The following is a 26,151-nucleotide window of genomic DNA, read 5'->3' as shown; positions in this document are numbered from 1 at the left end:
AAAGGATTTGTTGTAAAGTGAAGGGAACTAAAAATATCCTGTTGGATATTGTTACATTATACATTATTAGGCCAGCCGTTATTATTTCTAAATGTAATATAATGCAACTTATACCTGACTTATATTTTTTCCTCTCACAAACTCTGATTTATTTTTTAGCGTGTTTAAAAAAAAAAAAAAAAACATTTCAGCAAACGAAAATAGGTGATTAATCCGTTAAAATGAAACCTATACACGACTCATATATTTTTTTCCTCTGACAAACTTAATTTATTTTTTAGCGTGTTTAAAAAATAAAAAATAAAGAAAACTTCCAGCAAATGAAAATAGGCGATTAATCCGTTAAAATTTGTTACTCTGGGTTAACAGTAATTATAATTATACTTCAGAACAGAGCCTGGGCCTAATCTAGGCTATCCAGGTTTTTTTTTTTTTTTTTTTTTTTTTTTATTGCATCTGAAAATGACTTCGTTCATCACATTCACTTCAAGCGCTTTGGCGCAGATCTGCCTCCTGCGATGCTCAGCTGTGGACGGTTTAAAAATGTTTGATATAAAGGTTGCTGTCCCATTTTATACAGGAGTTTTTCATGTAAAAAAATCTAATTATATTGTTAGTTCTAATTATATTGTTAACACAAGTTCATTTAGGCTATTTAACATGCACTGTGACATTTTACAATTTTTTACTTATAAACTCCTTGAGAATTTAAAGTTAGTTTAATAGTATTTAAATTCAAGTTTTAAAAAAAAGGTTTTAATTGCTTATTTTATTAATTAATAATATGTTATCATGTTTATCCTTGTAGAAAATACTTGTTTATTCTTTAAGAAAATAAGGGAAAAAATAAGGGACAATCCGAATATTTGTTTAGCTTTACCTATTTATGTAGGCTACAATTATTTAAAAAATAAAAAATAAAATAATGTCATTAAAAAATACCATTGGCCTGAGTAATTTTGACCATTATAGAATTGTGACTTTAAAGGTTAGTGATTTAGGAGGTGAAAATACTGTGAAATTACTAATGGCATGGATTTCAGAGCATAACAACTGAAGGTTTATGAAACATTAGCCAATAAAGCATTTTTTTTAAACAACGGAACTTAAAGTTGTGAACTAAAATATTATTTCAACCATACAGCATGTGAATAAATAAAATGCATACTTTACTCTCTCTATCTATTTAACAGCATTAGCTCAATGAAATAGTCTTCCTTCCGTTAGAATTAATGTTTTCCTGCCTTGCTAAATGTTGGGCTCGTGATCAATAAGTTGTATTCGCCTCAATCTGATTCAGTAAAGTCAAACCGCAGACAGTGAAGCTGCATCACTGAGCGCGCGGGACTCGCTGTGAGGCGGGAACAGAGGACTCCGCTTGGTCTTAAAGCCTTCTGCAAATACCCACGATCACAAATAACAATGATTTTCATAAAATAATGATTAATTATTAATTGATGATTTGTTATTATCATTATTGTCTTGTGAAAATAATAATATGGGCTGCGAGAATATAATGAATACAAAGAGTAGTGCTGCTAAGTGCAGGCATGTTTCAGCCCAGTAACACACTGTTCCTCGGAGCCAAAACACAGACCGAATTCTGTTCAGCTGGAGGGGGTTGGGTTTTTGGGGGTAGTTATGCATGACTTGTGGGGGCCTTAAAGGTGTGAATTGCTCTTTCATATGGACAGTGTCTTATGAGGCTTGCTGAACTGGTTTATATAGGACTGTTGTTTTGGTTATAGACTAAAAAATGGTCTGCCCCCACGTAAGATTTTTCTAGTTCTAGTCGTTCGTTTGTTATATTCAACTAATCAGAGGTTTATATGAAATTTACATAATCAAATCTTAATATATTCCGCGTAGGGCTGGGACAACGCGTCGAGGTCATCGATGACGTCGACGTAAAATATGCGCATCGATTCGTCGACCTGTTTTTATTTCTCTAAAAAACGTTTGCAAAACGTTTACCTTATGTGCGCTGAATATATGCGATGGCCGGATCAACATTCTGTCCAACGTTATATAACCAATCCAGGGGTTTTTCTGCATTGATCCTTTTTTTTGGTGGGTGTCAAAGCCTTATTTGATCGGTGAGTGACAGTGACAGAGCGCGTACGAGAGAGAGCCCCGGCTGCGCGCGCACTCACAGTCTTCAAACAACACAAGCGCTTCTTGCTCTCTCTCTCCCTTGTGCAAAATCTAAATCATTAAACACGATAGAAAAAGGGCGAAACACCAAAGTTTCACGCGCAGTTTCACTCACAGTCTTCAAACTACACGAGCGCTCTCTCTCTCTCTTCCCCCACCCCTCATGAATATTAACCAAAATCATTAGACACGATAGAAAAAGGGCGGAACGCCAAAGTTTCACGTGGAGCAATCAGAGATTTTTTTTTCTCCATGACAGGCTGCTGGCTCCCACTGTTAAATTTTTTATTTTTATTTTGGAAAAGCACTCTCTGTATTAGCTTAAAGCCCTAAAGTTTACATTGGTTACTGTATTCTTTCAATTGCTCTAAACAAGTATTTTGGGTGAACTTTTTTATTGAATGCTAGACATCAAGTTGTTGTTATTTTCATCTGAAAGAAGAACTTTTTTTCAGTAAGCTAGGCCCTATGTGTTCAGTAAGCTTGTTTCAGTAAGCTATGTGTTTTCAAGGCTTCAAGGTTTTATTGAATGCTATGCTCTATACAATTGCAAAGTAATGCATTCTTAGTCAGTCTTTTATTTTGTAATTTTAAGAGCAATAAACATATATTGCAATGTTAAGGAATTCATGTTTTTTTCATTCAGATATGTAAATCAACATGTATAAATTGTTAGTAGTCAATTAATGGGGAGATAATCGAAATCGAATCGGCCCGAAAAATTAATCGTTAGATTAATCGATGCATCGGAAAAATAATCGCTAGATTAGTCGTTTAAAAAATAATCGTTTATCCCAGCCCTAATTCCGCGCTCAAGCACATGCATTACATTTGCAACAAAGCACAGGCAGAAGTAGCCTAATAATTGTGAAAAATTAGACGTTTTAATTATATATTAATAAACAAATGTTTTCTTGTCGGCTGCAAGATGAAATTCACAGTGCTGGCTCTCTCCAACGAGAGAAATGCAACATTCACAGATTACACAATTCGTTTTCGTTTAAAAAACATTTCAAGCTTTCTGTAGATATATTTTTAATATAAATTCATTATCAGGAAAAAAATTAAAGTGATGAGATGGCGCCTCCCTGTCATTAATGCGCGTTAATAATTTTTGCACAAACACTTGAATTTGAGCGTCGTGGTTTTCACTTGCTCCAAGAGCGCTCCATCACGAGTGCAATTCATGCCAACAGCCCATAATATAACTGCATTTTCAGCAAGAATTCATGTTAAACATATTTAGCTATAGCTTGATCAGAATGTTACAATGACTGCAAGAGTCGAGCGGGATGTTAAGAGTTTGTCTGTTTCTTTTACTGATTATTTTCGGGTTAAAGCATGATTTAAACAGATTCACACGCAATCGCTTTCGCAATAATGCATTCAAACAAATGTAATCTTACAGTGCTACTACATTATCAGCATGCTATCTGATTTTGAAATCTTGAAGAAGTTAATCGATTTGTTTAAAATAACTGACAAAAATGTACTGTTATTTTCATCACAAACAAAATTTTCACAGCAGAAAGCAGCAATTAAAGATTTAATGCTTACAATGTTATTAGTTTGGCATGTGATATAGGGAAAAAAGTTTACACAAAATAGCTTAAGCCACTTTGAAACTCTCCTGTTATTATTATTATTATTATTATTATTTTATATGCTACGTTATGAACATAACTGTAATAATAAAAACTCCATAATCATCGGGAAGAAGGAGACGGGAACCGGCGGACAATCAAACAAAGACTTTAATAACAAAATAAACACAAAACAGCGCACCAGCCCCTCACGGACGACTGATGCGCACAAATAAAAACCAAAACATAAAATAAAGCCCAGGCCTGGTCTTCTCTCGTCCTTCACTGTCGTCGCTCCAGTTATATATCCTTCCATCTCCTCTGTGGGACTCGAGACCGGTGGTGGGTCGCAGGTGTCGCTCAATTCCCAATCACTCCACCGGCGTCGCTCGTTCCCACATCTCTCGGCCCCGCCCCACTCGTCACAATAACATTTCAAACATACTGAAATACTTTATTCACGGAGTGAAGGCGGAGCGTGTTTCTGGTATCAGTGGACACAAGTGGAGCGATCCAACAAAAGACAACAGAACACAGTGATGGATACACTGGACACGATCCCCATCAGTGAACTAATGCTCGTTCTGTTTATGATGAAATGTAGGCTACTGATACTGCTTTCAGATGATTTGACACTATAGTGTGATGTCATCAAGTTTAGACACACTTTTCGCTGTGGGGCACAGATGACAACTCTCGCGTCCTGTGTAGACACAGACAGTGACTGCTCTATTTACAAATAAGTTCTATAAGAAAAAAATAAAATAAACCAGCGGCATAACGAGATGGAAATATAAACTAGAACATATAGGGTAACTAAACCCCTGGTCAGAGCCTGACTCCACCCACTGGCAATATTTGAAAAATGCTGAAAAGTGGGCAGAGCACAGCGGAGATAGAGGGGACGAACCGAGGGTGGGGCTGAGCGGGTGGGGCGTTAACCTGAGACCCGCAGTGACGGATTGATTGACAGCTGCTGTCAAGAGTCGCTAATGGAGAGGGACTGTAGTGACACAAGAAGCTTTGCAACAGAGCGTTCATTGGAAGTAGAGGAGTTTTCTCCCCCACCTTCACCTGAAGTGGAGGATGTCGAGGTGTCTGTGGCCTGAGCCATATCAATTCGAGCCGCTGGCTCAAACTGCGTTCTTAACTCCCGCACCTCCATTTCCACCTCCATTGCGTTGGAGAAGCAATCCCGCGTAAAATGCAGTTTGCACTCTCTAGCTCTAGGCGGGAACTCGCGGCCTTTCAGGCCAAGTTCATGCAACCACTGGCGTCTAATTTTAAAGCCTGCTGGAAAACTATGCAGTCCAGCAGTGTCGCAACCAGCTTTCTTTTACTGTCTATGGTCGCAACCAGCAACACTACACACACGTACCATCCTGACCACTGTACTAAATACAGATAAATCTATGCCAACTTGAAGCTATCCTAACTGATGCAATACTATGCTACTAACTATGCTTCTAACAATACTAACGTTACACTAACAACTATGCTAATTAACTACATAGGCTACACGAAATGATCTAAATAACTATATAATTTCTATGCTAAATAGATGCTATAATAGTCTATCCTGGTCGTTTTCAATAATCGCAATTCCAACTCCTGACTCACTACAGTAATTTTGAAGGAACAAGATGGTTTTATACTGCCAGGGGAGTGGTAGCCCGTACCAAGGGGGCGTGGTGAGCTGGAAACTGCTTACGTCACCTGCCACCGCTTACGTCACTTGCCACCGCAACATCCAATAGGAAAAATCAACTGCAGTAGCCACCGTTCAACCTGAAGAGGGCAGCACTCAGACGTTTTTACACCATATATTGTAGAATTAAAACACTTTATACTCAAATGTCAAAAAAGTTACTCGAATCAATGACAGCACTAATAAAGCCCAATTCTTACAGATCATTAACTAAAAAAAGTTGGTTTAGGGTTTAGTTACTCTTTAACAGGTCCTCCATCCATGACACTGACTCACTGCTGAGCTGCCAGTTTTAATCTTAACAGCTCTTAAAGCTGAGTGGATGGTTAGATGCATGATGGGCTAGTATTAAATAAATAAATAAATAAATAAAAATAAAGGTCTTTCCAGCATTAAGGTAAAAACATTACTGTTTTTTTTTCAATCATCTTGTTGCAGTTATAAATTTGACTGCTAAATGAATGATAAAGAACTATATTAAAACTTGTTTTGTAAAATGTATTTGTCATTAGAATATTGATTTAAAAATCTGTTTAAATCATAAATCAGATTTTTTTTTCTAAAATAAAAATAAATCTGGAATTTTTTTTAGGCCATATGCTATTGCCCTACTTTAAAAGCAAGTAAAGAAGGCTCCCTTTAAAATCACTTAAGTTGTCAATTACTAAAGCTCTTTTTTACATTGTGTGAATTTTGTTGATTATAATGAGAGAACTTGAGTTTAATCATGAGGACGTTTTATTAATCCGTCCATTCTTTAGAGTTTCAAAGATTTAATCATGCAGGTTTAATTTTATTAGTTTCTTGTTTTAGGCAAATTGGGCCTAAAAAATGGGAACGAAATTATACAGTACTTCAAGTTTAAACATGCAACAATTTCTTAATCAGTTTACAGACAAATGTCTTTTTCCCAATAAGTTATGTCAAAATAAAGGACAGGTAACGAATAGCAAAAATGCATGTTGTTTTATTAAAGGAAAAAATATATTTATATTTAAAATATAAATTAAAATATAGGCATAATATATGAAAATATTGACATTTTGCATATTAACCCATGTAGCCTACCCCCCTAAAGTAGGCTACCTTTTTTAATGCTCCGATGCAAAGTAAACCACAATTTCTTTTGAATAATATAACACATAATTAATATGATATAAATAAAACTGCACACCTTTTAAAAGTGTCAAATCTAAAATATGGTTTAAATCCATGTAGCTTAGAAAATATAAGCACAGACTCAGGCACACGCTTGACATTTATCCTGCTTGAATTCGTTCTAAGAAATGCACATAACTTCATAAATACCAAACTTTCATCTGTGAATATTAAATATTAAATATATTAAATATTTAAACTATAGTGTTTTTCTTTCATTTTCTGTGACTGAAGCAGTCAAATGTAACACATCAGCGAGGCAAAACTGACGTCTATTTGCGAAAATGTGCTTTGATGCGCTTGTTTGATAACTTGTGGTTAAAGCGCCACTCAGCGGTCAAAAGCTGCAAATGCACTTTACACACGCCGCGGCAGCGATACCCACGGCGGTAAAACGGGTCTTTTGAATGACTACTTACTGTAATCAGTTGTCACGGGAGGAGCACAAGACAGACACAGTGGGCGTGGCGTCAGGCCTCGGAGAGGCTTTTATTAACAGAAATCAAATGAAACAAGGGATAAAAGGTGGCCAAAGGGGAAGAGTGTCCAAAGCAACAGGGAATCTGGTGTCCTCGTCGTGCTGCGGGGTTCGTGTGGGTCGGGCAGTGTTCGTGGAGGAAGGGTCCAGGTAAGGGGCGGAGTCCGGCGGCCGCACGCACTCCCCTCCTCGGTCCGGGGCGTGAGGGGCGGCGGCTTCCTCTAGCAGCCGCATCTCTCTCGTTGGCCGCGTCGCTGGTAGGGGATGGACCCACGAGGACACCAGTGTGCATGCACGGGGAAGAGACCGGTCTCCGAGGAGAGGCGCGTTGGGCTTTTAAACAGCGGCGGTGATGAGGCTCCATTTCCTTCAGGTGTGCCCCATCACACGCCGCCAGCCCTGACTCTTCCAGCGCCCCTCCTCTCACACACCCACTCCAGTCGGGAGCCTGGTGAAGGGCGGTGATTTAGGACGGGGTGCCGGTGACAATTAGGGAGGAGGCAGCTGACTCGTCACACAGTTTAAAACACCTGCAAAGGTTTCCTGTGCCTTCAAAATGGTCTCTCAGTTTGGTTCACTAGGCTACACAATCATGGGGAAGAATGCTGATCTGACAGTTGTCCAGAAGAAGACCATTGACACCCTTCACAAGGAGGGTAAGCCACAAACATTCATTGCCAAAGAAGCTGGCTGTTCACAGAGTGCTGTATCCAAGCATGTTAACAGAAAGTTGAGTGGAAGGGAAATATGCACAATCAACTGAGATAACCACAGCCTTATGAGGACTGTCAAGCAAAATCGATTCAAGAATTTGAGTAAACTTCACAAGGAATGGACAGAGGCTGTGGTCAAGACATCAAGAGCCACCACACACAGACGTGTCAAGGTATTTACTGAACCACAGACAACATCAGAGGCATCTTACCTGGGCTAACGTGAAGAAGAACTGGACTGTTGCCCAGTGGTCCAAAGTCCAAAGTTTTGTATTTCATTTGGAAACCAAGGTCCTCCTATGGAGGAAGGGTGGAGAAGCTCATAGCCCAAGCTGCTTGAAGTCCAGTTTTAAGTTTCCACAGTCTGTGATGATTTGGGGTGCAATGTCATCTGCTGGTGTTGGTGCACCCATTTACCAAGAAATTTTTGAGCACATCATGCTTCCTTCTGCTGACCAACTTTTTCAAGATGCTGATTTCATTTTCCAGCAGGATTTGGCACCTGCCCACACTGCCAAAAGCACCAAAAGTTGGTTAAATGACCATGGTGTTGGTGTGCTTGACTGGCCAGCAAACTCACCAGACCTAAACCTCATAGAGAATCTTTGGGGTATTGTCAAGAGGAAAATGAGAAACAAGAGACCAAACAATGCAGATGAGCTGAAGGCCACTGTCAAAGAAACCTGGGCTTCCATACCACCTCAAACTGATCACCTCCATGCTATGCCAAGTAAATGAACATACTTTCCAGAAGGCCAACAATTCACTAAAAATGTTTTTTATTGGTCTTATGAAGTATTCTAATTTGCTGAGATGAATTGGTGGGTTTTTGTTAAATGTGAGCAAATTTCATCACAATTAAAAATACCAAAGACTTAACCTACTTCAGTCTCTGTGCATTGAATGTATTTAATACACAAGTTCCACAATTTGTGCTGAATTACTGAAATAAATGAACTTTTCCACAACATTCAAATTTATTGACTGAACCACTGTCACATGATGACAAATGTTAGTCTTTATTTTTAACACATTTTCCCAGAAATTTTGAATTAGAATAGTCTGCGAGAGCTCAACTATAAACACAATGATACTGTTAAAGCAGATTAGCAAGTAGACAAGTTTTCTTGTTCGCCATTCCCTGAAATCCTCTGTAGTCCAATTTAGCTGCTTGTTCGCAACCGCCTTTTTCATGACTAGTAAATGCTTTAAAAAATCAATAAGGGGACATAACTGATGTATTTTATGTTGTAGAATAAAACATAAAAATATCTTGAGCTTGTGTTTAACCAAAGATCTTATTTCAGGCATTTAACCAAAAACCCATTTAGAAAACCCATTGACTTCAGGAAAATGGAATGCTAAATCGGTTCTGTTTTGGCCTACAAAAATACGTCATTCCTTCAGCTCTACTGTGAAAAATATGCAGCTCATTGAGACTATTTTGAGACCACAGGCTCTAGTAGTCACAGTGGAACCTGCAATAAATAATGAAAGTACAACAGCAAATATTGTAACTAACAACTAACTGTATACAATTGAAGCACATGAGGCAATTCCATAATTTGACTTAAAAAAATTACTTTATACTGTGAAACAAAGTTTAGCCTTTTGGTTAAAATCTACCTTAATAAAATAGAAGACTCCGGTCTAGTCAGAATATCTGCAACATGTTTCACTGTGCTCACTAAACAACAAGTTGTCATTTGTGAGATGAGATGCTTTAATCCAAAGCGACTTCCAGTGCTCTTGTTACAGGGACAAACTCCCAGAGCAGCCTGGGGTGAAGTGACTTCTCAAGGCCTCAGTGACTATGGCTCTTGACTTTTCAATTACAAGTAATATGTTTTTATCCTCTACATGACCCCACAGTAAAAAAAATAAAAATAAAAATAAACCTGAATTAGCAGTATTGTTTGTATTTTTGTATACAGTGGGATGAGCAGTATTTATTTATATAGCACAGTTTTCATATAACTGTCAAATGATTGGTCACCTAAAGAAAAAGTGAAGTGACCAACAACCGTTATTCATAAACTCTTCCTTTTTTTTCCATAAACTGTTTTTTGATAACTTTTTTTTAAAACAATAAAAAACACATACACATGATATTAAAGAATCAAAAAAATATATAAAATATCTATTTAAAAAAAAAAAACTATTAGTCTATTTAGCCTTTCAAAGTGACCGGCTGTCTTATGATTACTACTGCAATATTTTCTTAAATATTAAATAAAACTTGTACACACTTAAAAATTTTATTTACCTTTTAGATCATTTGGTGACTTTCCTGGAAATACCATAAGCTAAAGAAGAATTTGGAGTCATTGAAATTTTACACCGCGGCAAACATTCCTCATACACATCTTAAGTAATTGCCTTGACAGTTTGGTATGGCTCTGGGTTTGAATGTAGATTCATCACTTCTGTTCTGCTTTGCAGTTTCATGATCGAGAGTCGTATTTGAGAAGCTTCAAGCTGATACTGAAATGTAATTTATTTATTTATTTATTTTCAGTTTTACTTTGTTACCACTTCATGCATCATTAATAAAGGAGGATGCAGTGCAAATTTGCTTTGCTATATTAAGAGCTTTGAGTGTCGGGCTAAAGCAACCAAAACTACAGTACTCAGGTTTTTAAAACTCCTAACTCATCGGTAATTATAACGCTTCTGCACTGTTTGTGATGCAGACATGAATGATAGCTCAAACTATACATTGTGTTGAGCAGAGGTATGCTGCTGCTTTTCTGAAAGATCAGACTTCATTCAGGCACAAGCTAAAATCACATAGACTGACCCAAGCCATATACAGGGACCAGAACTTGACTTTGGCCCAAAAGCATCATTAGCCAACTATGGTTGCAAGTCCTGTTGTTACTAACATAGTTCAGTGACTCCTGAAAACATATTTTCAACAAACATTTGCAAAAAGCATGGCAAGCTTGGTTGGAACTTGAAACTGCAGCTCTCGAACTGTGGTTAGAAACAGTGTTCCTTGTTAGGACGTGCCACTATTCTGTCTTTATTAGGACATGGATCTAAATGGATTGTGCTCTTGGGCAAAACAGACAAACTAACATGATCTTGAATCTATTAACAACAGTCTTATGTTGTTAAACCAATGTGGTTTAAATGACAGATGTGCAACCATGTTACTGCGGTTTTGGGAAACTATTGTGACTATTTGGTAAGTTTCTCCAATGATGCATCATACGGTGGAAGTTAATCAGTGATAGATCTTCAATTAAGTTTATTTTTTTATCAAAATGGAACAGTTTTTTTCTCACTTTTTTTTTAAGATGTGTAGATATTTTCACTGGAAAAGTAAAAATATACATATAATTATAGCATTTAACAATATATTAATTAATGTTAATTTTTAACATGTTTCTGTATCTGTGTTGAAATGTTTGGCACTGTCTGACTCTGCACCCATCTGGAGCTGAGCTGTTTTTTTCCTCCATCCCCAGCATCCTGATCCTGAGCACTGACCCTAACAACCGCAAGGCCCCTAACTCATCTACCTCGACATCCCTCTTTACCCTGGTACTGGCACTGCTTCACACACAGAAGATATATGAGCCTGGGAGGTGAGTCCTGTCTCATTTTGTCATATATTTGACAAAGATCCAATGCCTCTAATCTCTCTTTCTTTCCCTTCAGAAAACCGCGTTGCTCTTTCTATCTAACATTCTTAGGACATTTTAATATCACACTCAAAACAAACAAAACAAACTTAAACTTAAAAAGAGCTCAGTACTTTTTCCTCACAGTTTTTAGAATAACCTCTAACAGCTCTTTTCTAGAAAGCTTTGTACATAGACCGCTTCCATCCAAGGCAGTATCATGACCATTATAATCAACATTTTGGTAGGAAAACAACATTACAAAACGTCCTAAATTCCATCCTGCTTGGTTCCATCCTAAAAATAAATAGCACACACACATTTTTAATCATGCAAAAATTTGCATGGTGCTATTGAAATTGAACTTGGAGCTCTTCTGGGATTGCTTTCTCCACTAAAGATACAAGGCAATCCTGCCTTTTAATTTTGCTAAAAAGAGGTGTCACAGTAAACTCTGGATCAGCCTTTGAGCCTGGAGTGCACATATGATGCCTTAAAATGTTGTATCCTTAGGCAGCTCACTAGGTTTTGAAACAGAGCATGGCTTTCTCCCTCACTGACTGAGTGAAATCTGTTCTTGAACTTTCATTTCCTCTCTTGTCAGGGCACAATGCCATTCTAATGTGTTTTCTTGTGCTGTCTGTGTGATGGTTTGGACAGCATTCAGTTTCATTCCTTTCTATCCACCATTGTCAAGTCATGTGGGTCTGTTTGACCACAACATGTAATGGGTCATTATCCAAAATGTTCAAAACCATGTTTTCTTGGGAATATTGTTTGAATTGGAAATCATTTAAGAAAGGGATTTCCAATGCACACAGTATCACTTTCCATTCTGTTAGCTTGTTCCAGTTCTCTTTAACTAACAAAAGCCAGTTCCATAATGACATGACTTCATTTTTGGTAGGAAAACAGTAGCCATACATTAGAAAGTATTAGCAATTTTATGTTGCTCTGTGTGTTGTTAACAATTAAGTTATAATTATAAGGTTTAAGCATCTGATCTTGACTAAAGCATATTGGTGAATGCATGTTTGCAGCTTTTATAAAAATACTTTCTTATATTCCAGTACAGGCATATTAACTTAGTAAAAGGTAAAGGGTTTAAACCACAATAATGGTAATATGTGCAGCTGTTGAAGAGCCTGTGGTTGATTTCAGCACATACGCTTTTTAACGTTTTGTTATTCAGGTGTATCTTGCAGTCCTAAATTAATCTGCTCTATCAGACTGCAGCTGGATTTGACTCTTATCCTCAGGCAATCCTTTCAATTTTCATTCTGCTTCAAGCACAAAAGGTCAGTTAATATTTGTTGCCATTGCAACAGCTGTGCATTGTGTGATATAAATAGTTATCTTTCTCTTTCTCTTTCTTTCTTTCTTTCTTTCTTTCAGTATAAAAGGTGAAAATGTTCACCCAAAAATTCTGTCATTTACTCAACCTCAATTTTTCCTTTCCAGTAAAACACAAACAATATTTTTGTATATATATTTTAATATAAATACACACACACACACACACACAGTCTTCTGAAACAATTATCTGTAAAGAGATTTTATTTGTGTTTTATGGATTCAGAGCAAAAAGTCAAAAGTCATTTGGATTATTTTCGAGATATTTTATGGTGTTTTTGCTTCCTTTTTGAAGCTTGAAAGCTCCAGTCTCTGTTCATAGGAATGTTTTTGGGAAATTAGTGAGTAGCACGTTCTTTAAATTATCTGCTTTTGTGCTCAAGAGAAGAAAGAAGACAATACGGTTTGGAATGACATGAGGGTGATAAATAATCCCAGAATTATTATTATTATTATTTTTTATCTTTAGATGTGAATAGCTCATTTTTCTAAAGACTGTTAGGAGTCTTTTGACATTGAAAATTAGATAACTGGAGTCATCTGAGATTCCACTGTGTTAAGTGGACAAGGAGAGACTATGAAAAAGCAGCGAAAACTATTTTAGGTCACCGCTCTGTTGGAGTAGCATTGTGAAATTCAGATAAACGTGCAAATCTACAGTACACTGGTAAGTGTGATCTTTTCATTAGTGGTGCTCTTTTTCACTGATACTGTAATCTTCCTTTTGCTTGTCAGTTGATATGCTGCTCTTAAATCTTCTAAGAGTTCATTCACCCTGGTTTACATCTGATGGATCTGCCTTTGATATCTCAAGAGTTACGTTCTTTGGAAGTGTAGTGGAAGTGATGTGTAGAAAAAGAACAGAACAACACAACCTCATGAGGACCACAGTCAGGCTGGAGGAAGATTAAAACAAAATCCCTTCCAGTCTTGCAATAGTTCCTATTGAAGAGGATAACTCTATTATTTCAAGCCCATATATCCTGAAGGCTATATTTTGCTAGACTTATTATATAATGAAGGATTGTTTATCAGTGTTTTATCACATGGCTCACCAAAATGTTAAATAATTAGCAAGGCATGCCACAAGTAATTATCTTCACACTCCTTATAATTCACTTCCTCTAGTCACTGATTAAGCCAGTAAATCAAATAATAAGGAATAGTGATATATATTGACATATTCATCATTTTATTTCATTTTAGATAATTTAGAATTCTACAGCAGTTCGGTAGGAATCATCACGGGTAGACCGAATGTCCTTATGTCCTTGACCTACTGAGTGACTGCAACATCAGTCCTCATTATTTTGACAAATATAATTATTTCAGTTGCTACGAGGATTTTTATTGGCTGATCCAGTTACAGTGTGTCACAGGTCAGATTTGATTTGCCGAAGGCAGACGTGAGTGGCTGGGAGGAGGGTTAGATCCATACCATTGATTGGCCAATTTAGAGAGGTATGCTAATGTGTCTTCATTTACGTCTTTTCTCAAAGCTTCCCAAGACACCGTTTGAAATGAAGGAGAACCACATCATTTTAATAGACCTTCCTTCAGGGTATAATAAACAATTCACTACAATCCTACATATGCTGACCGACAATTCTGTACATGCAATTCAGCTGTAGTTATGAGAATAAAAAACGGCATCTGTCAGAGCAGATTCATATATAAATGTTTTTTTTTTCAATATTGTACAAAGAAATAAACATTGTAATCATTAAATGTTAATATGGTTGTCTGAAAAGCTTGAATTTTTCTTAGGTGATCTTATTTGAAACAGTTTCCTCAGTACATTTCCTGGTAAATCAGAGTGGTATAAAGTAGAGTTGACAAACATAGCTGTGTTTTTTTTTAAAAATATATCACAAATAATTATATATGACGTTGTTTTCAATGGCCTCTTGTAGCTTCATCGCATGTCAGAGCGATATTACAGCGGGTTCTGTACTTATTCTCTTGGCATAGGAAATACACAGCATTGTCGATTCAGCTGAGCTTGCTGTCTGTCATAGTGTGACACCATCTGTCAGTGTGTCCAGTGTAGTGTGCTTTAATACGCCTGAATCAGTAAACTAGTGGGTGGGGTTTGACTTGTTTTAATGGATTTGTTTGACGCTTAATGGCACGTCCCACCCAAACACAGTCCATCTTTGACAGGAGCCCCAGAACGCTATTGTGCATCTCTCTCTCTCTCTTTTCTCAGCCCACTGCCCCTTTGTCTGCCACTATACTGTCAGTTAACTCTGGCAATGGTAATCCTGTTAGAGCAACGATTCACTCAAACTCGCCATGCTGGGTGTGTATTTTTTTATGTTTTTATTTTTTTACTTGATGCGTGTGTGTAATTAGTCATTTGGAAGAGACTCCTAGATCAGGAACAACTGGTGGACAGATTGCAATGTGGAGTTCATTTTGTGCTGGAGTTGACTTGAGGTCATTATGTGTATGATAATACATTATGGTGATTCAGAGTCACTCTTGTTTCACGTTGGTTTGAATTACACTGCTAATTGACTTCCGGCCTTGAGGAGCCACTCAGAGACTGTTTTGTCTGATGTCACTGAGCTGCTGTTTGAGTCACTGTCATTGTTTCAATAGAGGAGACTTCTGCTGTTGCTGTGACTCACTGTAAAGTATAAGATTCACTGGCTTCATAACTGAATCAGAAACACATACAATGCTGCCTAGAACATCCAAATCCAATCTTGTCTGTGAGACCTCCCATAGAATAGCTGTATTCAATGCGGCCTGTGATATCCCACAGATCTGTACTTACAATTTTTTGCAGTTGAAAGAACAGAGTATTTATAACAAAATTTAATTTATAACTTTATACTGTATTTTTTACTTTATAATTCATTTACTTAATAAGTATGAATTAAATTATATTTTATCCTCGCGTGTAGTATCTTCCAAATTGTACAATATCAACATACACTACTGTTTAAAATTTGGGGTCAGTAAATGTTTAAATGTTTTTGAAGAAGTCTCTTATGATCATCAAGGCTGTAATCATTTGTTCAAAAATAAGTAAAATAGCAATACTGTGAAATATTACAATTTAAAGAAATAGTTTTCTATTTTATATGTTTTAAGATGTGATTTATTCCTGGGATGCAAAGCTGAATTTTCAGCATCCATTACTCCAGTCTTCAGAGTTACATGATTCTTCAGAAATCATTTTATTATGCTGATTTGCTGCTTAAGAAAACATTTCTTATTATCAATGTTGAAAACGGTTGTGTAATATTTTTGTGGAAACCATGAAAGATTTTTAGGATTTCTTGATGAATAGAAATTCAAAACAACAACATTTACTGAAATAGAAATCTTTTGTGACATTATAAAACAACGGATCAATTTAATGCGTCCTTGCTGAACAAAGGTATTAATTTAGTTTAGTTAATATATCTGTATTTTGGACAAAAATTAGTTTAGATTAAGCAACAGTTGTTGAACTGTCTGTTGATCATCAGACGTGAAGTTGTTCTACCTTGGACGTCACTCTAAAACCAGTTTAAGATGTGCATTCATAACAAAAAGGGCTTTAACTGACTGGGCAGCAAGGTAAGATGGACACAGCCAGTGTCTTTACCCAGTTCTGACCAGCTTTGATAGCAGGATTTGTCTATCAGCAGGTGAGTCCCGTCGGTGATCTTGAGGCAATGGTTCATTCCCTGCCCTTTCCGCTGTAGGACTGCAGGCTCTAATCAATTGCAGTGTTTGTTTGCAGCCAAACAGCAGTCTGTCTTTATTCACAGGCTGCCTGACCCACACTCCCTGCCAGCTTTAGATCCACTCTGCTGTGGGTGTGGATGAGTGTGTCTGCTGAGTTTGGCCAACCACCCGCAGATACTATAGGTCTGCAGCCATAAATCTTTTCAGTTCTGACTGAGGGTTGGTAAAGGTCTTAAGGCCCGTTCACACCAAGCACGATAACTATAAAGATATCAATAAAGATATAGTTCTAAAAATCGATCGTTCTCAATATTAAAGAATAGCAGAGTCCACACTACAACTATAACGATAAAGGCATAGAGAAACGGTATCGTTGGAATCATTTTCAGAATGATTTTTTTTCCAGCTGATGAACGATACAAACATTGACATCCAATCAGATGATATCATTGATATCCAACCTGCTACAACGAGCTTGAGGATTTAAAGCGGCAGACGCACGTGCACTCAGAATAAACAGACGATATTGTTCGCTGGTGTGGATGCTAATATCGTTATCTTTATAGTTATCTTTATAGTTATCGTTCTTGGTGTGAACGGGGCTTTAAACCATCAGTTTCCACCTCCTCGTTTGTTACACTGTGACGTCATTGAGGGGAAAAAAACACTGCAGTATTGTTAGAAGTCACATAAAACATGTTTTCTCCTATACTTAATTAGTATCTTTGTCTTGTTTTACCAGAATTTAAATATACTTAAAACACGATACTTTAAAACAGTAAAACTGTGTATCAGCTATTATATGGCTTCAGACGACATGAATCTGAGAAGCCTTAGTTCCCATCCACGTTCACTGCATGTTCAACATTACCATTATTCAGAATGACTTTTTTACTCCATAAAATTGTGGAATTGTCATAGTGACTTTAATATACTATGCAATTTTGGTTCTACTCAATTTCTCTTCTTTTGGGGGATGCTTAGATGTTTCTGGTACTCAAAACAGTGACACAAATGAATTTTTCTGAAATCTCAACCCATGGTACATCGTCTACTCGCATCGTGCTTTCTGAGAGGAGCAGAAGAGACTCCATGCTGACTTTTCCTTGTGGGTAAGCCACCGAGTGAGACCTCCACTGGGAACTGTGTGGGAGAGAGAGTTGTGAACACTCTCTGATTAAACCAGCTCCTCACACATACCGAAGACTGCATGAGAGCCTTACGTGTGTGTGTGAGAGGGAGAGAGAGCAATGGTTGAAAATGGCATGGCGTTCTCTGTATCAGCAGTCCTTTTTTTCAGCTGGCCCAGCTTTTGCCAGCTCCTCTACTTTCAAAAGTGACCTTCAGCACGTTTTCACAGTCATGCTGATTTCAACCCACGCTGCATGTACAGCTGATAGAACTTTCTAAAGGTTATTTTCAAATACTCATTTGCATAATATCTATAGGTTTTTCCAAGTGCACGTCTAAAGCTCTGGATGTTTGTTCTTTGATGGAGATATGTTGAAATTTTTTTTATGTTGAAATTTCCTCAAATAGAAATAAGTAGACCGTTTTAGAGCCTGAATCAATTTTTCACAGCATGGTCATTCATTGGAGCTTTTGTTGAAATGCAAACCAGATATCGATTATTTTTTTGTTTTTACTGGTCACTAAGCTATAGGCTGACTTTACATTCTCTGTCTTTTGGATATGTCCTGGCTGGGATTTCTAAATTTAGTCTAGATTTTGGCTAAAGGTAATGACTGGAAATAGCGTGGTAGTGCAAGAAGGTGGGATCTACTGAGAACAGGCAAAGCGTGATGCAAATACAAAAACACATAGTGTATAAGGAAGACTGTAGAGAGCACATAATTAGAAAAAAAAATTTCACTACCCAGACAATTTAAGAAATTAAGAAATCCTGACCAGGACACATACAGAAAAAGAGACGTATTGTTGTTACGCATCACACTGAAATGGTTTGACAAAAGCAATTTTCTTTCCTATATTTTCTATATTGAAACAAGAAATTTTAGTGGAAGTTATCAAAAACAAAGCTAGTTATTATGAGCCAGTTAGTCCCTGCTGGTAGATGCACAAATATCCAGTTTAGTTTCATTGAGCCTTTAAAAATGTACAGTTTATGAACGTTATGCGTGCATATTCCAAGATGATATTCTGGACTACTGGAGAGGAAAGACTCTGAGAGATGTTGTGTGCAAAATCAATAATGGTAAATGATCATCCCACTAGGATCACATTGTTACTGTAGGTCTGTCAGTCCAGTGTTGATTTGCCTTACTCAGCCATACCAAGAATCTCTCTCTCTTTCTCTCTTGTTGGGGTGTCTCTGGGAATAATTCTGGGTGAGGCAGTTGCTTAAAGAAGGGAGGAGTTTTGACAGTCTGACATTTTTCTACAGTCTTTGAACACAACATCCGAATCAGGCTGAGGACAGCAACTGGAGCTGCTGCGTCCTCTGTGTGCTGGCAAAAAAAATCTTCCCAAACAGTATTTCTGATGAAAAATCTTAACTTCCTTTAAATTAGATACAGTTACTTGAGGTGCAAAATTGTATATTAAAATTATATTTTACGTTTTTAAGCCCACTGGCAAATTGCCATTTTCTGAAACCATATATATGTCTGATTCTCCAGTGAAAAAATCTAAACATCTTTAAAACAATATGCATTTACATCAGATGCAAATCACTATAAAATAATCTTAGAGATTGTTTTGTTAAATAATTACATTTGTTTAAAAAAATATTTTTAAAGTTATGTTCTGAAAAGGTATTATGTTAAATTTTCCACTTCACAAAGATCATTTCATAGAACCTATTTTCAATCCTTTAATTTCTTTAATTTTAAATATATTAAAAACATTGTTTTCCGAAACAGTATTTATCATTATTTTCCTGTGTATGCATGGGGTTTTTTTGGCCTCTGGCTCAGATCACCAAGGTGGTTGCCCTCAGTATTTTGTACATGTTTTGAACTGGTGACACGACGGAGGGGAGCTCAATGTCATTTAATTTCCTCCGGCATTCCAGCACCTTCTCACGTCTACACCAATTACTGCTGCCTTCTGATGGGTTCAGTATGTGCTCCGTCACTTTTGATCACACCTCACAGGAACACGAGCACTGTGACTTCTTTCTGACATGATATCTCTAACAACAAGCCATACTCCGCCATGCATGGAAACAGACGTCACGTATATAGGGGTGACTCATGTTTCAGTTGGCTGTTATGCTGCTGCATGTTTCTATCACATCTCTCCTCTCTATAACAGTTTAGAGACACTGCTGTTCATTCTAGGTAAGCTGTCAGGAAGCGAATGAAAGTGTGGCTAATTGTTTGTGTTGATGAATAAGAAATCACAGCTCGTCTCAAGCGTCGTCCAATTCCAGGTGGAAGTCTGCTGCAAAATGTCACCCATCATAATGCTCCAGAAATGTCAAGTTTGGTATTTTAATGAAAACATTTGGACGAAATTTTGCAAGTATGCCAGTGGCTGTCATTTCATGTGGCTCTTAAAGAAATATGCCTGGTTCAGTACAACTGGACATCATTTGTGGCATAATGTTGTTAATTACCAAATAAATTATGATCCACTTGTTCCTACTTTTTTTTTTTTTTTTTTGGATAAAACTAATGCTCTGCTTACTGATCGTGATGTAGTTGTTTGTAGTAGTTAATATGATAATATGCAAGCTAATAAGCAGCTACCTTTTTTGTGGTAAATATATCACAAATATATTTGTTAAATGAGCTTTTGACACGTCTGGTCTAGTTAGTAGTGCTGTCTTTCACTAGTTCCAAATGTATGTGAATGCCCTCAGTTATTTTTATGCTCTTTATGTTCTGTATTATTCAACAAAGACAAGCTATAAATCATTGTATATATTATGACTTACACAATATTAGATAGATTAAACATAAATGTTCTTTTCTGTAGGCCAGGCCTATATGTTACGATGAAATTAGGTGATGCATGAATTGATACGAATGAATTTTTATTTAACAACTACAATCAGTGGCAGACGTCTCCGTATGCTTTCTCTCACTGTACTTTGATGTCATACACCGAAAGATCTTCAGGGTCGAACCCTCGCGTGTCACATGACTGTGTAATCGCAGCCTCTGCGATTGAAAATCGTGTTTCTTCATATCAAGATATTATCGCAAAAGCAGTTAATCGCTCAGCCCTACTCAGGAGCTCATTCAGACAGAAAAAAGGGCAGAGGTTAATATGAAAACATGAGTGGTCAGATAGCTTGACGAGTTTGAATATGAGTTCTCTTATTAAAATGATTGTGTTATCTTATTCAGCTTGTTATGTGGTGCTTATCAAATCACAGCTGATGTTAATGGGAGTTATAAGAGATATGAAAGTGGAAACTTGGGGGGGTTTTTTTACAGCTCTTTGCATTTCTAGCAGTTGTGTGGGAATACATTGTGAGGTCACATTAAGGCAGGTAGAAATAATTCTACTACTATACATAATTGCCTTGTTATTGAGCATTTCACTGATTGGTGCAACATTCTCATATCTTTTTACATCGTAGAGGCCGCTAATCTTCATATGTAGACGCATAGTAAATGTCACTATGAATAAAACATCAGCAACAAAAAGGTAAATGATGGATCCCCCCACCCATGATTGTGCAGAAATTTGATTGGAGGTGAACTAGTCTTAATTCTCATTGGAAAACATTATAGAACCTAATGAAGCCCAGACATGTGCCTATGACATTTTCTAGTTTTGATATAATTGGAGTCGTCATCTCTGTTTGAAAATAAATTGAATAATGTTTTTTGAGTAATGAGTAATATTCATTTCTTTGTATGTATACCTGAGAGTAGGGATGTTCATTTTAACCGGTTAACCGTTAACTGACCATTAAGAATTTTGACAGATTAATACAATCATTTAAACAGTTTAAAAAGTTAAAAAGTTTATTTATTTTCAGTAATTTATCAAAATATTTTAAAAGATTTGCTGCATTGTTAATATAGGCTATGCTACGCGTATACAAATTTTAGTTTTTAGAGAGAAAAAAAGTTGCATTTTATTTTTTCATTCAGAAATAGGCCTAATGTCGACGATTTTTGTTCCCCTCACTCAACAAATCCTTTCAATTAACAGTAGCCTAATTAAAAAGAACAAGAATAAAAAATAGCCTGAAAGAAGTTATAGCAACATAAGCGACATGCCAAACAAATAGGCTAAAATGAAACTGAAACCAATGGTGGGTCTCTCATTCGACACAAAATTAAATATTTCTGTATTCGCGATGTATTTGAATGCCAAATTATTATTTATTATAGAATACTTCACTCACATTCCAATATCCACGTAAAACAAAAGTTTTGCATAACATCACGGCGGTACGGTGATAACACTTAACAGCAAAGATTTATTACATATTTAAACTGAGCAGTGTGTGTGTTTTTTTTCCATATGTTTGATTGACTGTATTTTATTATGATAATAAACAGGCCGCATTGTCAAAGTAGCAAAGCTTAACTTTGTGCACGCATGCGGCAACAGCGCAATCGCTTTATTTTATTTTCCTTCTGACAGTGGAAGCAACTTTTTTTTGTCATAAATGTAACAAATAAGCTCAAAGGGGGAAATATGAATAATCAATCATAACTAGTTATGATTAATTATAGATATTTAGATACGCTGTAAGTATTTACTTGGCATCTCAGAGTCAACTGTCTGTCAATTCTAAGAAAGTGACTTTCCTGTTTAAGGAAAACAACGTTCTTACTGTACAATACTACTCAGAGCATGTAACAAAAATCTGCATGATTAGGGACTCCAGTTAATGAACAAACAATGAACAACCTCAAGTGTGATACAAGTAAGACTTTATTAACTACATAAACACTAGTCTAACATACACACACACACACACACACACACAAACTGTTGCCATAGGAAGAGGGGTTAAAGCTTAAGCAGTAAAGAGAAGAGAAATAAAGTAGCTATGATACAGTTTGATATTCAGCAGATCTACAGCCTAAAAGGAAGCATCAGGTGTAAAAAGGTGCAAATGATACTTATTGTATCAATTAATAATACAAAGTTTGATACTTGCATGTCTTCTCTATCTGAAAGGGAGTCCTGATGCAATCTGTAGGTTTAAGTTGATCTTTGCTGAAGTTGGCTGACGAAAAGAGGATCTTGAAATGGAAAGGCTAGGCTGAAAGCCTGGCACAAGCTTAGGTTGGGTTCTTGAGGACTCTTAGCTCTGCATCTTGTCCTGTAGTTTCTGCATCTCAAAAAAACCTATCTGATCTGGTGATCAGTGATCTATAACGGGTGACAGCGTCACAACCTTAAGACTTGAGTGAGCCAATGAGGAATGGTAGCTTTGGAGGGAAGGTTTACGACCTGTTGTCCTCAGGCATATGTTTCCATCTGGTCTTTGATTAGATGTGGATGAAGAAACTATTACATATTCTGGGAACACAAATACCTTCCATAGGTACCAACATATAATATAAATAAACATTTAGACCATTATGCAAATGCAGCCAAAAGATACCAAACATGGCATACCTGTGACCTACTTGTAGTTTGAAATTCTAAAATATTAATTTAAAAGAGTTTGTATCAATACATAAGCGAAACACTTTAAGAGGAAAAATAATGAAATGGGGAAATTGAGTACATGTTCCTACATTTCTCAAGTGGTTATATCTAGAGGGAGATAGAATTAGGATGGACTGTATAGTACAAAGGTATATTTGTCTTTTTCAAAGTGAATTTAGAAAACTCTACATTCCTTCGAGTTGTAAAACAATCTTATCTTGAAGTGTGTCTTTGTTACCATGGAAACCAGAGGCCTGGTTTTCTCTACCACATGTTTTGCATGTTGGGGGGGGGGGGGGGGGGTATTGTCCACTATTTGTTAAATATAACAAATACTCATGTGTCTGATCCACCTCATTCATCAAATAAAGATAATAAGTAAAGTAAACGGTTTGCCTTTGTTTTTATTGTGAATGTACACAAATAATCTATGTGCGTAAAATAAGCCTAAAGAAAAATAGGATGCCGCTTTCTGTCATCTGTTTCCTTTTGCGCAGCCCAAAAATGAACCGAAATTTAGTTTTGTTTTAGTTAGAGACTAGCTTTATTATGTTTTTCTACGTTCAGAGACGCGCTGCAGGTGCATGATGTGATGTGAAGACCATGTGAATCCTCATGTTTTGTTGTTTGTTACTTTTTGCACATGTAAAATTAATCCCCGGGAAACAAATGTTAGTATATTTAACAGGTCACAGACATTTATACTTTCTAATTTAATTCTATTCTAATTAAAAATAATCTTGTCGTTTAATAATCGGTTAACAAGCGTCGGTTGTCTGTTGGGAAAAATAACCAAAATGAACATCCCTACCTGAGAGAATATCTACTGTGTGCACCTTTAATGGACTGCTTAAATGATCCTCTTCACAGATTTGTTACTGTTTCAAGGTTTATATCGGTTTTTTGTTTGTTTTTCTGCAGGTAGTCCTTGAGTGGAGTCCTACAGTGAGAAGTAATGCTCTGTGTTTAGACCTTCCCTTATTCCAATCATGAGTCACCAGGAGGCGCTGCATGGCCAGGAGTTGAGAGAGGCGGCTGAGGCAGACCTGGAGTGTAGAGGCCCCGAGGGCCAACAACCCCCCTCATCCCACCGTAGACACAATGACAATGGAGATGGCAGCTCACGCTCCGGTCGCCATCGCAACCAACACAGCAACCACAGTACAGAGAATAATCACTACCAGTCCCAACAGCAGGGGGCTCCACGTTACCGCAGGTACGAGGGATCTAACGGAGGGACGAACCGCACACGTACAACAAGAAGGCCAGCAGAAGAAGGTGATAGCGAACAGCAACCCGTTCAGCAACCCATACCCAGACCTGCAGTTACACGTTACCGCAGACAGGGGGATAACGAGGCACGAATCCGGGCGCAGCAACAAAGACAGCGACAGCGACAGCGGGAGAGTCAGCAGAGAGATGTGGAGAGAGCCGAACAGCTCAGGCTGGAACAACAACAGCATCTCATCTCTCCTACACAAGCCATGATGCCCACTAGAGAACCAGAGGAAGCTGAGGAAGACGAGGGAGATGCCGGCAGTGCTTTGGCTCGATCCGCCAGCACAGAGAGTGGCTTCCACAACCACACAGACCGTGCAGAGGGGGATGCAGTCATGGTCCTGGAAGCAGACCCTGAAGACGAAAGCACATACGGTGTCCCACTTCGCCCAGAATCGGAGGAGTACACAGAGAGTGCAGAGTCAGAGCAACAGCACGGTGGTCCAGCTTACCTCCAACCCCAATACCCACCTCAGCCACCTCCGCTACCTCGAGAGCCCCTGCCCAATGCTGAGAGGCCCCATGATGCAGAGACGATAAACCCCAACTACTCCAATTATGTTTACACTCAACCCATGTACCACAGTCCTACAGGAGTAGGAGAGGCCCGTGAAGGTGGAGCAACAGAAAATGAGCCATACTCAGAGCCCTACACTGAATGCACCCTTCAGGAGCACGTTTATGAGGAAATCACAGATGCCCCCTCAACCAAAGCTGAGGGACAGACTCCACAACAGTGTAGGGTGGAGTTCAGGCTCTTCGAACGTGACTTGTACCAGCAACAGGAGGCTGTTGGGTCCAGGCTTCACCACTATGATGAGCGATCTGACGGAGAGTCGGACAGTCCTGAAAAGGAAGCAGAGTTTGCCCCGTACCCCCGTGCCGACAGCTGCGAGCAGGATGAAGACATTGACCAGATTGTGGCAGAGGTGAGGGAGAGTCTGAGCTCACAGAGCCTGGAGCGTGTCGCTAAGGGCCTGGACAAGGACGGTAATGCAGAAGAAGAGTGGCCTGAGTCAGAGTCCCATGGTCAAATGGACGAAATCAAACCCCCGGAGCCAATAAGTGAAAGAGAGTGTGTAGAGCAGCCCCCCAGAAGTCCCTCAGAAGAGCTGAGAAGAGAGAAGAGAGACGCAATCTCACTGGCTATTAAAGACATCAAAGAGGCAATAGAGGAGGTGAAGACAAGGACGGTTCGCTCGCCCTACACACCAGACGAGCCCAAAGAACCCATCTGGGTAATGAGGCAGGACCTGAGTCCTACGGCAGAATCTGACCTGCAGCCATCTCTAGGGGCTGATGTGAGTATGAGCTGAACCATGTAAAATGTCTTGTTTTTTGCCATTCTGTTGATGCTCTCCAGTTTACCTTTTGTAGCATCATCACTGCTGATGTTTTCAGTTTTATTTCTGTAGTATAATCTTGCTTACAAAGTTGCCCTTTAAGGGACAGCTCACCACAAAAATACAAATTCTGGCACCATATTCTCCTTCCAAGCCCATAAGAGTTGGGTTAACCATTGAAACAGAAATTAAGATATTTTTAATTAAAACCTGAGTGGTTTCTGTCCCTCCATTGTCCATGTCCATGTAACCAAACCTCTAATAAAGGTCGCAAAGGTCTATTCTTCCTAACCGTTCATCATATAAAGCGATCGTAAGTCTCCACGTGACTTGAAGTAAACCACTCAACTAATCTGGATTAATTTTACAATACCTTTATAAAATTTTTGGATCGTGGTTAACTGGAATTTCAATGGAGGGACAGAACCTCTCAGGTTTCTTTAAAAAATTACTTAATTTGCATATTTAAGGTTATACAA

The 26,151-nt window shown here is 37.9% G+C and overlaps 1 protein-coding gene across 3 annotated transcripts in view; it reads left to right on the top strand.

Annotated features, from left to right (window-relative positions):
• The window catches only part of LOC132138197 (amyloid-beta A4 precursor protein-binding family A member 1-like), a 64,472-nt gene that overhangs the window by 23,383 nt on the left and 14,938 nt on the right, over positions 1 to 26,151 (top strand). For 2 of the 3 annotated variants that reach the window (XM_059547658.1, XM_059547655.1), the window contains exons 2-3: positions 11,268 to 11,391; positions 23,977 to 25,630. In XM_059547658.1, coding sequence (XP_059403641.1) covers positions 24,041 to 25,630 — 1,590 coding nt within the window. In that variant the 5' untranslated portion in view covers positions 11,268 to 11,391; positions 23,977 to 24,040. Of the gene's footprint in view, positions 1 to 11,267; positions 11,392 to 23,972; positions 25,631 to 26,151 lie in introns of all 3 variants that reach the window. The other variant, XM_059547656.1, reaches the window with a different exon arrangement.

The sequence above is a fragment of the Carassius carassius genome, chromosome 4 (genome assembly GCF_963082965.1).
Source record: "Carassius carassius chromosome 4, fCarCar2.1, whole genome shotgun sequence".
Classification (NCBI taxonomy): Eukaryota; Metazoa; Chordata; class Actinopteri; order Cypriniformes; family Cyprinidae; genus Carassius; species Carassius carassius.
Note: the sequence above shows the minus strand (reverse complement) of the source record. Positions and strands in the feature narration are given on the sequence as shown.